Below are 13,759 nucleotides of genomic sequence, written 5' to 3' on the forward strand. Positions count from 1 at the left end.
AAACGGATCCAGCAAGATGCTCCCAAAAGACAGACTTGATTTCAAAGCAGGAGGAGTGTTGTCACAGAGTTGGACCGCTCATCTTGGGTGGGGACTCCCGCTTGAGGGTCCTGGAGTGGCCTGAGGGCCCCCCTCTCTGATGGGACTGTACCACACAGACCGTCCCGCTAAGTGATTTTCAGGTCCTGGAAGCCCCCATCTTCCGCCATCCCCACCGGCTTCATTATGGCTCAAGCTTTGCCAGTGATGGCCCGGCCACCCCCACGCTGTCCAGTCTCACACGAGCTGTGCCTTTCTTACAGCAAAGCGGCCCTGCCCGTCATCTCCTCCTTTCGGTCTTCCCAGGAAAGCTAGAGACAGAACACTCAGAGCTGACAGGGTTAAAGGCCTAGCCTAGGTGGGGGCATGAGGAATCATGGGAGCCAAACCCCTCGGCAAACCCTGACGTCCCTGATTCCAAGGGGGTTTCACACGCCCTGACAGTCCCCAAGGAGGGTCCCATGTCCCCAGGTCAAACGGGCCAGAGGCTGAAGGCGCATAGACCACAGTCAGAAGGTCTAAGAAAACGATCCTCAATTTGTTTAGAGCCAGTGGAGATCGCACCAACAATAACATTTACATAGGAAATAGCAGTAACATTGCAAGTTAAGCTTGTTTATTTAAAAAAAAAAAAAAAAAAAAGGAAGATCTTGTTTGTGATGAGAAGGCAGGCTGTCCTTTAAAACTGCCTGTTCGCCCCAAATACAAGAAACCCAAACTGCTCACCTCTCTACAGGGTCCCTGAGCATGACGATCAGCTTGGCGTCGGGCTGAAAGGCGTGGATGAAGTCCTGGGTCAGGAAGGGCGGCTCACCGTCCGTGCTGTTGTCGTAGAAGAAGGTCCAGGCGTTGTTGTCCCACATGGTGGAAGCGCTGGCCTCCCCTGGAAGCAGAGAACCCTGAGAATGAGCAGCGCTGCGTGAGGGGCTCCCACGGGCAGCCTGTGCGAGGGACAAAACCAGGCTCCACTGGGAGCACATGGGACTTCAGCAAGAGGTGGCTGGCAAGGCCTCTCTGCCCCAGCGACCTCCCCTGCTCCCACCCAGCGCTCTCTGTCTGGAAATCCAGGTGATGTGGGCAACAGTGAGCACCTGTTTCTTCCCAGTTCCTCTCCAGGAGATGTTTAAAAAAAAAAAAACAAAAAAACAAAAAACAAACAAAACAAAACAAAAAACAAAAAACCCTCTCCCAGCATCTGGCCTCCCAATTTCATGATATCTGACATTGCTCAGGGTACACAGCTCTGCGACATTTTGAAGGCCCACTGAGAAGGTACTAGATGGTTCCCTTTGATAAAGCATCAGGGATGAAGGAGTCGTTGGAGGAAGCTGACCGTCATTAGGAAATTCAATGCAAACTGCATCAGATTCTCCAAGAGATCACAACCCACAGCTGGCCCCAGGCATGCTCTAGACCAAGCAAGAGGAAGATTTTACAGGAAGACTCACAGGACCTCCGTCTAGAGGTGCTGTGTCCTACGTGCCCACAGGCCCCGTCACCCTGCACACAGCTGGCACTCAATCCATGCTGACTGAGTGGACAGGGAATGGGTCCAGCCCTTTCTCATTGTGGTCTGTATGAATGAAGGATGAAATGTGATACGCAGTCGAGGGCGGTCATGCGACCAAGATCCACACATTTCAACATCTCTCACTCAGATACTTGAACCAATTCCCTGACTTTTTTTTTTTTTTTTTCAGAAGACTCATCAGAGGTTTAGAAAGAAAAGCAAATCAATCAATTACATACAAATTCAATTTCCCGACATTTTACATGGGCATTTGATACATCTCAAAGTCACTTATTCAGGGAAAATCTGAGCCAAAAGACTAGTGTCTTTGATCAGTGATGAGTGCATCACAATAAAGCAGGGAGTTGGCCAGCCCTGTCTATTCTGTTGGATGTGCAATCACATCGAGGTGAGCATTTCTGTTCTGGTCTTTCCTTTCTTCTCTTTTTTGAAAGATAATACCTTAAGATACAGAAGAGACAAGTCTATCAGAAGTCCTTTGAAAATTCTACTCACAGTGAATACAAGAATATTAGAACAAGAGAACTATCTGAAACGAAATTGACAAAATTCTGTCAAATATCATAAATGGACTACTTCTACAACCACAGAAACACTTGTCCATCCACAAGTCCATCCATCTGTCCATCCATCTATCCACTCATCCTCTGTTCATTTCAAATGCATTCATCTGGTGTCTACTAGGTGCCTGGTACTGTGCTTGCCACTAGGGATAGGAGGGAAATAAGACAGCCAACCCCCTCTCCTCTCCAACCTTATAATCTAGAGGGAAGCGGCAACTCCGTACACAACCAGCTCCCCAGGCGAACACGTGGACAGGCAGAGCGGGGCACCATGAGAGCACAGGCAGGGACATTTCAGTGTGTCTAGAGCCCCACCCCCAAGAACCCGGCCCCTCGAATCCTTTGTCACCCAGCCATTAGCCCAGACCACTGAGGAAAGGCTCTCTCTGACCCCTGAGCTGAGAAGAAGATCCTCCTGCTCTCCCGAAGAGCTCATCAGAGGAAGCAGAAGCAGAGCTGAATCACATTCCAGGCCTGGGAAGAGCCAGAATGGAGCTGGTCCAACCAGCCCATTGCACAGATGTGCAGGCTGAACTCAGGAACACGCAGACAACTCCCGTCACGTGGCCCAGAGCAGGCTGGTGGCTAGGTGCCAGCTCTCCCCACGCGTCTCCTCTACATAAAACTTCCCAAACTCTGCTTTAGGTAAATACCAGAGTGGCAAATTTTTTCTCTAATTTTCCTTTTTAAATCTAGAAGTAAGTAAAATTAGAAAACCAAACTAAGGCTTTCCTTTTTCATTCATTATCTTGGGCTCAATTTCCTAGCCCTAAGATGTATATTTTTAGCTCTTTCATAAGAACACAAGATTCTCCCAGAGGCATACGGTGTGGGAGTCACATGACGCAAATATATGAATATAACAACTATTAATTAGACTTGTGATCTGGGGTGTGTGGACCCAAGGGTGCAAGAAAGTAACTAGTAGCCAATTCACATCAGGGCCGGGGTGATATAGGACCTCATCCGCCTCTCACAACTTCATTTCTTTGCCTTAAAAAAACAAAACAACAAATAAATCAGGACTTAGGCATGTAAGCCTCTCTCCTAGGACAGGAAGAGTCAAGAGCAAAGAGCCATCTTTCAGATGGTTGATTACAATTCCTCTTGGTTGCTAACAGAGTCATCAAATTTGGAGAATCAAAATATAATAGATTTAGGAAAATTAAACAGCAGATTACTGCCTCAGGTAATAAATTTAAGGAACATATGTGGCCAGACTTCACTCTTTCAGAAGGTCTAAGTGGGTAAATGTCTTCTCCTAAGCTGAATCCAAGACAAATTAGGTAGGTTTTTTATAAAACGTTCTTGTGAACTAAAAAAAGAGAAAAAAAGATTATTAATCAAGCCACCTCATTGTGAATGTCTAAAGGCATTAACCTGACAATGGCTCGGCTTTTTCAACAGCAATTAGTCACCAACAATGCATTAGGGCTATATCTGTTTCTGGAGAGATGGCCTCTGTCTTCCCAGGGTCCTGGGGCCAAGGATTCCAAAAGCCACAGCAATAAATCAATGACTCCTTGGTTAACTGTGCTTATGATCCTCCATCCAAACTTAGATTAGTACATCATAAAAAGAAACCCAGCCATGTGTGCTTAACTTAAATTTTTAAAAATGTCAGTTTTTAGAAAAAACCATTTCAGGTACAAGGGAGCCTCCACAGAACTAAAAAAGTCCATTAAACATTTCTGTTTTACAGAAACTATGTCAGTAATGTAAACGTTTTACATAGTGTTAAGAGCGATGGCCAGGTTAGGAAGCGGGCAGGCATCCTGCAACTGTCCCCGGGGCCAGAGCAAAAGCTGGGCCAGCCCCAGAGCAGAGGGCGCCCCGTGGGAGTGGGCCCCCTCTCCCAGCATCTGGCTTCCCAATTTCATGATATCTGACATTGCTCAGGGTACACAGCTCTGTGGCATTTTAAAGGCCCACTGAGAAGGTACTAGATGGTTCCCTTTGAAAAGTGCCCAGGTATGAAGGATTCGTTGGGGGACGCTGACCCTCATTAGGAAATTCGATGCAAACTGCATCAGATTCTCCAAGAGATCACAACGCACAGCTGGCCCCAGGCCGGAGCAGCCCCTCTGGGGACACCCCCCAGAAGCCGTACCGATAAGGATCCTAGTCATCCTGCTCTCCTCCTTCGCAGAGCTGGCCTGCAGGCCTTGATGAATCTGGTGTGCGGCCAGGTCAAAGAGGTCCAGGTAATCTTCCACGGGGTAGCGGTCCCGAAGCCCATCTCTCAGGCGGACAATCCCTACGAGAACCAAGAAGCAGGAGTTACTGAGGACGAAGTGGCCACTGCTGGGGGGTGGCCTCCTGGGGAGGGGCCGAGAGGGATGTCAAGGCCCCAGGGGCCCAGCTGCAGCAGCCAAGGCTCTACCCATGGGAGCTGCCAGAAGGGGCTCGCAGTGAGAATATTTGCAAACTGGCCGTCCTCTCACCTGCTCACTCAGGGGGTGGGGACCAGCATTCAGCTGCAAGTGGCAGCTTCCAGGATGGCACACCTGTTAGAGAACGATCAATGCATCTGTTTGGAGGGCCAGGCTTGGGGTTGGCTGACAGGTGCACTTGGGGGGGGGGGCGTGGCTGAACAGCAACGCACACAGTGTATCAAACAGGAATGGGAGGGTTATTATTTTTTTTTAATTTGTTTATTTGAGAGAGAGGGAGAGAATGAGCAGGGGAGGGGCAGAGGAAGAAGAAGCCTCCCTTACTAAGTGGGGAGCCTGATGCAGGGCTCGATCCTAGGACCCTAGGATCATGATCTGAGCCGAAGGCAGATGCTTAGCAGAATAGCCCTCCAAGTTCCCCAGAAAAGAGAGTTTTTATCTGAGCTTCTATCTCTGGCCTGTTTGATCAAGCAGCTTGTCTGTCCATCCAAACAAGGGTAATCATCCCGGAATCCTGGGACACGTGGTTGAACCCACTAGTTATTCTGCCATTGGTCATTGCAGCTGAAATTTGCCCCTTGGCTTAAAAGTGGGTCAATTTCACGTGCAACTCTATTAACAACACACTGCCCCCAAACCACAGCTACCAAGGTTAACGGAAAGTGGAGAGAAAATGTCCCATGGGCACAAGAGCAAGAGGTTCAAGGAGACTCTGAGTAAAGGATCCAACAACCACGCCCCTGCGCCAGTAGGAAGCTGGTTCTCATTAGGGCAAATGGTGACCTGTGCAGGGAGAGCACGCTACATGACGCCGAGGCTCCCACAGCTGCCTCGGCCAAACCACAAAAGACACATTTACCCTTCTGTTCGTTCACTCCAGGAAGAACATCAAAACATCAAATTGATTAAGTCAATTTGTCAGGAAACAAGCAGGACTTGGTCTCAACTTAAGCTCCACGAAGGAAAACTTCTAAAATTCCCTTCTAAGCAGCCAGTCCTTTACGTGAAACACGCCCTCGAGTCCCGCCCCAAGCTCTGGCATTTGTCAAAGTGACCGAACGTCTCCTGGCAGAAGGGAAAAGGTTAAGAAGAGGAAACAGTGATCCGAGGGCTGTGGGGTGGCTCAGGCTAGGTGGGGGCCATGTCCATGGTCACCCAGAATCATGTCCATGTGATTTTCCTTCTGAGCTTAAAGCAGAGGGACAGAGCAGGTCGGACAAAAAATGAGGCCCAAAGACTCACAGCTCTCAAAGGAGCCAGCCAGAAGCTTGAAACTCACCCCATGTGGCAAACTTTCTTCCTGCAGTGTCCCTCTGGGGTGGGGAGCCCTGAGGACAACACTACAGAGCTGGGGTGGGGACAGCCCCAGAAAAACGCCCACCTGGCATCTGGCACTTCCCACTCACCACTGGCAGGTGTACCAAAGCTCTTCAGGGCAAGAACAACCACTATTCTGCACCCTTCCCCTTGCCCTGCACAGCTGGCACTCAATAAATGCTCTCCGGACGGCTGGGAGTTGCATCCAGCCCGGTGGGTATTTGTGCGGGGAGCCGGGAACTAGCTAACTGCCTGTCTCTGCCTCTCGGGGTATTTCCTCACCTCCTGCCCTGCCTCCCCTGCGTCCCTGAGCATCCTGCCTGCTCTCCTCCCCCCACCACCTTCACGCCCACCCCCCATCGACAGGGGCGAAGCAAGGCTGAAAAACTGAGGACAGAGACAGGAGGCGGGGCCAGGAAGGCTCGCCCCGCCCACACGCAGGCCCCGCCCACACGCAGGCCCCGCCCGTCGCGCTCACCAAAGCGCTTCCGGGTCCACCAGTGCGGCTCCTTGATGGCGGAGAACTTGACTTCCGGGTGCAGCCGGAGGCGGTCGTAGAGGTCGGTGGTGCCGCACTTGGGCTGCCCGATGATGTAGAAGCGCGGCAGGCAGCGGAGGCGGAAGTGCTTCCCGCTGGCGTGCGACAGGTGGCCCCAGAAGGCCTTGCGCAGGGCGTCGAAGGTGGAGCGGAAGCGCTTGGAGTAGAGCACGTAGGAGTTGGTCAGGTACGGGTCGGTGGTGTTGCGGCCCGTGAACTCCTCGTACCAACAGGGGCTCTTGCTATTTGGAAGAAATTTATTGGGGATTACCGAAAACATCTGCAGCGACAGAGAAAAGAGGGAGAGACAGACGAAGGCGGGGAGTTAGCAAACACACGTTCTCACCACGCCGCGGTCGTGCCCTGAGCCCCGCTACGGTGTCCACATGTGACGTATTATTTGACAAGGGGAAACACTGAAATAAAGCCAAACGTGGTGCATGGCCGAGGCCGTGTTCTTCCTTAGCCCAAAATAAAACTAGAATCTGGAGAGACAAGACAAAAGCTTCCTCAAAATCCAGCCTACACGCACACGCCGGCACGCACCGCAATCTAATTAAATTTCACAGTTGGAATCTCTTCCCTAGTTGTGTATTTAAATGACCATTAGAGACAAAAATGCTAATTAGGGCACAATAGAAATAGGATGATGGTGATCTACAAAAACAAGCTGAACCACCATGGCAGCGAGTCAAGTCCCTGCAATGGAATTCTGAGATGCGGTGGCTCTTGGGTGTGTCTAGCTTCGCATCCAATACCTCGAATTTCCTCCTTGGTGTAAACATCGTGAACACACAGCCCTCACCCAGTGCCCTTGCAATTGTGAGGCTGTCAAACTACCCTCATTGCACACCTCAGAAATTTTTTGGTCATTTTTCTTCACTGTGTTTCCCAAAGATGGTGACAGCAAAAGGAAGCATCTATTTTTTAAAAATCAATCCATCCGTCAATCAATCCAGATTAGCACAAGGCTACTCACGTGCAATTCCTGCTTCTTGAGATCTTCTCTGTCTGGGAGCTGCCTGGTCGTGAACTCAATCCTGGCGGTGATGCTGTTAATAATTAATTTAATGCTTGGGTAGTCTTTCACATATGAAATATTATTTACAGAGGGCTGGTGGTGATGTTCTTTCGTGTCACTCGGGTTCTCGCCATCCATCAAGCTGGGATTGCTGGGGAAGGCTCCGTAATGGAAAGGCGAGGAGATCAGAAGCTCTTGGTGGGCTCCAGAAAGGATGTAAGATGCCATCACCAAGGTCATGATCATCAATCCAAACATGAGGCTGCATCGCTTCCCCTTCTTGAAGCGCAGAAACCTGCCCCAGCTCTCATTCCCCTCGGCCCTCACCTCGAGGACAGCAAGCAAGTTCATCTGCTTACCGTCTACGCGGAGCACAATTTTGTTCTCTCCTTTGCAGGCGGGGCACTCCGGGTGACCGTGAAGGGGGCCCCCTCCGCAGCCGACCTGCTGTTTGTGCTCGTTGTTGGGCAACAACTGGATGCAGCAATTAATACAGTGCCTCATGGTAATGCCCTTGGACGGCTGGCCCCCAGAGCCATGGGCGAGCCCCTGGGGAGCCCGGATGCGTGCAAGTAGTGCTGGAAAAACTTTAAGGATGTCCTTTGATTAGATAAGATGGTCTTAAGGCACAAGCAACAGACACAAATAGAATATAAAAATGAGCAGGCACCAAAGCCCTGGAGAAAGAGGAAGGGCCTTCTTTGGTTCAACTCCAAAAGACAACAGAAAGAGGTGCTCTCCTACTGTCATGTTCTGTAAGCAGCCCTGCAAGCTTGGAAAAGTCCCCAAAGTGTGGGAGCGAGTCTGTCTGTCCTTCAGGTTTTTCCCATGGCACAAAATGAAGTATAAGATTTCTCACTGGAGGACATGGAGACACTCAGGAGATCGGAAGGGCTCATGGTCTCAGTGAGGCACGGGTCGGCACGCCATCCTTGGAGAGCCCCATGAAGATTTCTTCTACATCCCACACTCCTTTAAAATGTTTCCTCCTCGGGGGGGGGGGGGGTGCAAAATCTTTAAAATGTCAGATTACCTGAACAACAAAGAAAAGAGGTTTTATTACATGATGTGATGATAGCCATAACCCTGGGATCACTTTCCCAGGAGAGAAGTTCTCTTTTCCACTCCTAGGTTTCAGTCACAGAAAATCACGTGGGATAAAAGGAGAGCTTTTGGAGCTCCCCGTCAAACACCTTATTTTTGCACAGCCCCTAGATCCTCTAATGCCCAGCCACACCACAGCTAAGTACCGATCTCCGAATCTCAAGACTTCGTAGTCGTTCCCAGATGCGTGCACGGTCAGTGACTTTAAGTTGAGAGATGAACTTAAGTATCCGTGCTTTTAAATCCACAAAATATCCAAGAAGCAGCCCAGTGAGGAGAGGAGTATGCAGAGAAAATATGTTTCCTCTCTCCCAATAGCACCCATAGTCTGTTACCGAGAACTAACCTTTATTATCGGTTTAGGAGGCAAAAGTTAATGAAAATTTAGAAACACTGAAATGATTCTCTCCTTCAGTAGAGTGCATCATATAAAAAAAAAAAAAAAAACCGTTTGACTTTAAGTTATTAAGCAATTAAACCCAACGTGCTGTATTCCCCTGAGTAACATAACACTCAGACCCTGAAATCATTTTTCACTTTCATCATCCTGGGGAAAACATGATTCTTAAAAATCCATTAACAGAATTCTGTGGTTAGAAAATGTATTGTTGCCCAAATGATGACACTTCTTTGTAGATGCTGTAAAAACAGCAAAAAAGGAGACTTCATTTCCAATAACGGCAGACCACCACTAACTAGCTGTGGGACCTCCAGGGGGCCATATAACGTCTCTGAGCTTTGCCTCCCTCCCCAGTAAAATCAGGGCAAGAGAACCTCACTTACAAGCTTGAAGCCAGTATTAAATTAGCTAACGCACATAAAGAGTTTGCTTAATGTCTACCCATACTTATTTGCATCCCCTAAAAGGTAGGCAACATTCATAACAGCATCATCAGTGACCATTAAGATTATGTTTTTTAATTGTCAGTGAATGCCAAGAATGTTCAAAGTGGAATCAAAGATGGGAGATCTTATCCCATTATTTTTCCTTAGGGCTTGAGAGTTACCCAAAGGCCGTAGACTCACCTCCAACTTGGCACACACACACAGCCCTCAAACGATCCTATTGGTCCCCAGAGAAGGTAGGATTAACCAACTCTGCATTAAAGCCTGCTCGTATTGGTTGGAAGGCTGAACAATGAGGACTCACCAGCAGGAACCTTCCCTTCTCTTGGACAGAAAGGCCCCTGCTTTATCAAAATAGGCTGACCAAGAAAAAGCCAAGTAGCGCTTCCTAAAATGTCTCCCTCTCAATGTTCTGCATCTTGTTGATATGTGCTCTGTGCTTAAATTAGTCAAGGCAAAGGTAAGATGAACACAATCAGACTTCTTTACAACAGGACTTTGGGGGCCTTGAATATGCTGATGATCCCTGTGAGTCCACAGGACAAAGCTAAAAGATGCAACATTTCCACAACATAATTGGCCATGGAATTCTCACTAATGTCACAAGGCACCAGCTTGAAAAATGCTAGTTAAGGGAGGCCGAGATTGGGGTCAAGGCAGTTCTGGGAAGAGCAGAGGAGTGGGGGTGTTCGGGAGCAAACTATTCTGGAACGAGGCCAACACCCGGGGCTCTGCCGCCCGCTCATCTCTGAGAGAAGTTGCAGGGACGTGACAGGAACCTCAAGGCTCCAATCCCTGCCTCCCACTCACTCAACCACCTCTGACCCATCACTTGGTACAAACAATTCTTCCAAACCAAAGAAACAAAAGGGCAAGATCCCCTACTTGGAAATCCTATCGCTAAGCCAAGAAAACATTTTTTTTTACATGTTGAAGACAAGGCCAAACGGGGCTAAAAGGAGGCTCCAACCAGGATCTCAGTGGGGAGTGTGTTCACACCCTTCTGTGCCTCTGGCTGCAGAAAGTCTAATTAGATTTTTTTAAAAAGAAAAAAAACAGAGTCTTTGAAGCTCCAACACAAGAATGTACAAAATCTGGACCCAACAGAATGGGCAAAATATTCCTAAACAAAAACAAAGGTTTCTTCTTACAAGCCAACTAACTGGGTCGTTGGGGAAGTTGACAGGCTCAACAGGGAGGCTCCGGGACGTGGTGAGCCCAAACATTCGTTCCCCGGGGCAGGCTGCACCCTCCGGCCAGACCTACTCGTCTCACTTCTTAACACAGAACAGGGAGCTGAGACCTGGGGTGACAACTCATTCACTTGTTTGTTCTTCTGTTGGGCAGATCCCTTCTGAGGGGGCAAGCCTGGGGCAGGTAGTGCTGGAGGTGCGGTTGGGTCATGGAGACCCAAAGCCAATGGAAGACAGAGGGGAACAGAATACAAAATCAACATGTGGTCTTTGTCCCCAGTTCCCAGCAAATAGCTTCTAAAACCCTTGGAATTTCCTCAGTGAAGGAGTGAGAGGAGCATCTTGTTATTCATAACAAGCCCCATTCAACCACAGCTGAATTTATGCTAATGAGATGACTCTTGTGGGGAACCCCCCCCATAGCTTCAGGATGGGGCTCATGGCCAGAAAGCCCAAGCCTCCATTAGACAGTTGGAACTTAGAGCCCCACATCCCCAACCTCCAGGGAGGCCAGTGAGTGAATTGTCAAGGCCAATGATTTATCAATCATGCCTATGTAACAGAACCTCTATAAAAACCCCCCAAAAGGACAGGATTCAGAGAGCCCTCTAGCTGGTGAACTTGTGGAGGTGCTGGGAGGGTGGCTCCGCGCCCCTCCCCCCCAGGTCTTGCCCCAGGCATGTCTTCCCTCTGGCTCTTCCATAGTTGTATCCTTTATAACAAACTGATAATAGTAAATAAGGCATTTTCCTGAGTTCTCAGCATGGGTCTAAGGAATTATCAGGCCTAAGGAGGGCCTTGTGGGAACCTTGGAATTGGCAGCTAGATCAGACAGAAGCTTGGGTAGCCTTCAGACCCCGAGGCTTGTAACTGGCATCTGAAGTGGGGTAATCCTGGGGGTCTGAACCCTTAACTTGTGGGGTCTGTGCAAGCTCTGGGTAGTTACGATCAGAACTAAACTGAATTGTAGGGCAATTCAGCTGGTGTCTGGAGAGTTGGAGTTTGTTGTCATGGGGAAACAATATAAAATTACCCTACAAGTTTTACTGAAACATATGACCAGTATCTAGTATGAAACACCCCTTGATGATATCGATTAAAAATAAGTCCTATGACCATATCCCACACACGGCTGTGGCCCTTGTCAGTGCAGGGCCTGGGGTTTTGAGGCTTCCAAACCAAGCCATGGCTGAATGGATGGGAGTTGTACAGAAGAAACCAGGACAGAGGGGCTTTTCCCCACCTGGAGCTTGTATGTTCCCAGGAGTTAGGGGCTACAGGGCAAGAGCCAATGACCACGACAATGTCAGGCACCGATGAAGGCTGTGAAGGAAACACAAAGGGAAAGTACAAGGAAACCGCGATGACAGGCCTTCTCTAATGCAGCACTAGACCCAGATCTAGTCAGGGGCTGTAGTCAGGGGGTGCTCTGTACACTGACCTCCATCCCCAGGTGAGACTTGCATCCGAACAGGAAAGGGGGTCCGGCAGCAGGATGTCCAGAGAACAGTAGTTGGGGGAGGTGGGTAACGTCTGAATGATGAGAAGGAAGCCAGCCACATGGGGCTCAGGAGAAGTAAAGACCCTGTGAAGGACAGAAGCTGGGGAGTAAACCCCAGCACCCCCCCCAGGAGGATAGAACCCTGGGCTTTGGGACTGATGGGGGCTAGGAATCAGAAGCCAGATCCTGTAGGGTCTGGAAGGTAGGAGTCCGGGCTGACGTTTGTCCAAGTGCAAAACATGCACGCCACGTATTCTCTCAAAAGGACCTTTACAAGACGTATTAACCAACATAATCCAGTGAAGAAAAATTGAATCAATGTGACTGTGTTGAAGGGAAAAGGGACTGCTGTTATACTCCTGAACTGGCCTTTCCCGAACGCCGCAGACCATCCTGAGAACAGTGCCACGGGAACCGAACACTCAGGTAGTGCTCCTTAAAAAAAAACAAGCAGCACACATCCCTTGCGCTTTACCTGTCTGGAATGTTCCCACTTTGGTGCCTGTCGACTCAGATGAGTCAGGACCCCTGGCACGCCTGTGCGAGTACTAAACCAAAGTACTCAGGTGTACATTTCAGTGAGCTCGCTTCCCAGCCCCGGCTCAGCACTGTGCCCGACAGAGGCAGACAGCAAGTGTGGGAACCCGGACCCCTGTGCGAGATCAGATGACTGATCCCAAAATAGAAAGCGTTCAATTACCCAGCCTTGGCTAGGATGCCCCCTATTAACCTATGCACCCCAAGTATCATTAGCAAGCCATTTATAACAAAATTGTAATTGAGAGACCCAGAAATACCACTTTAGAGTAAGTAATTGAATGCCCCCTCGGTGTAAGATCAATAAAGGGCATCCAATTTCACCCTAGGAAAAACTTATTAAATTATTGTAGCTATGAGCTGATACAGCAGAAGAAAGATGTACAAAACTTCAAAAGAAATCTGGATGGATTTAAATAAATAGCTTCATTTAGGTAGACCATTTACATCTGCCCTCGGGGAGGAGAAAGGAAAAAAAATAGCTAATTACATTATTTGACTTGAATGTTTTAAGGGAAAAAAAATTTGATGGGTCTTAAGTGACCTTTACTAAAACACAAGGCTCTCTTCTGATTAGCATGTCTAACTGCTGACATTTCTCTTTGGGCTACGCATATGGAAATACATTTCTTCAAGGAACATTCATCAACAAGTATAAGAAGGAACATGTCTCATATTTAACTCAAAGATAGAAGATTGTCCCCGAGAGTGAGAAACAGCAAGCCTGGAGAGTCCTGTACAAACAACAGATGACCAGTTTCAACCTTATAGCTGGAGTTTTATGCTTTTGATCACAATGCAGTCAATCACCAGAATAAAAAAACAAGCCTCAATGATCCTCACTGGCTATAGTCAGAGGAAGGAAGCCAGTCAGCAGGTCTGTGGGCCAGGACACCAAAGCGGTGTCCACCTGGAGACTTTAGGCAAGTCCCCGAAGTGATCTGGGCCTCTGGATTCTCAAAAGAAACCCCTGACAGTAAAAGATCACACACAAAACTGGAGCCTAGGTGCCGGAGGTGGGAGATGCAGCTTTGACATTGAGCAAATCGTTCAAATCCTCCCGTCCTGTTTCCCTGCATGTGAATGGGGAACGCTTGCAGGACCTACACCAGAGCACTGCTGTGAGCATTAAGGGATCAATTCATATAAAGTGCTTAGAAGAGTGGCCCATAGTAA

At 48.7% G+C, this 13,759-nt stretch overlaps 1 protein-coding gene across 1 annotated transcript in view; it reads right to left on the minus strand.

Moving 5' to 3' along the window:
• The window catches only part of CHST15 (carbohydrate sulfotransferase 15), a 76,707-nt gene that overhangs the window by 25,659 nt on the left and 37,289 nt on the right, over positions 1 to 13,759 (minus strand). Inside the window, exons 3-6 of the mRNA XM_032312219.1 lie at positions 7,361 to 8,435; positions 6,322 to 6,661; positions 4,244 to 4,390; positions 766 to 922 (exon numbers count right to left, since the gene is read on the minus strand). Of these exons, the coding sequence (XP_032168110.1) occupies positions 766 to 922; positions 4,244 to 4,390; positions 6,322 to 6,661; positions 7,361 to 7,906 (1,190 nt within the window). The 5' untranslated portion in view covers positions 7,907 to 8,435. The remainder of the gene's footprint in view (positions 1 to 765; positions 923 to 4,243; positions 4,391 to 6,321; positions 6,662 to 7,360; positions 8,436 to 13,759) is intronic.

This window comes from Mustela erminea, chromosome 14 (genome assembly GCF_009829155.1).
Source record: "Mustela erminea isolate mMusErm1 chromosome 14, mMusErm1.Pri, whole genome shotgun sequence".
Lineage (NCBI taxonomy): Eukaryota > Metazoa > Chordata > Mammalia > Carnivora > Mustelidae > Mustela > Mustela erminea.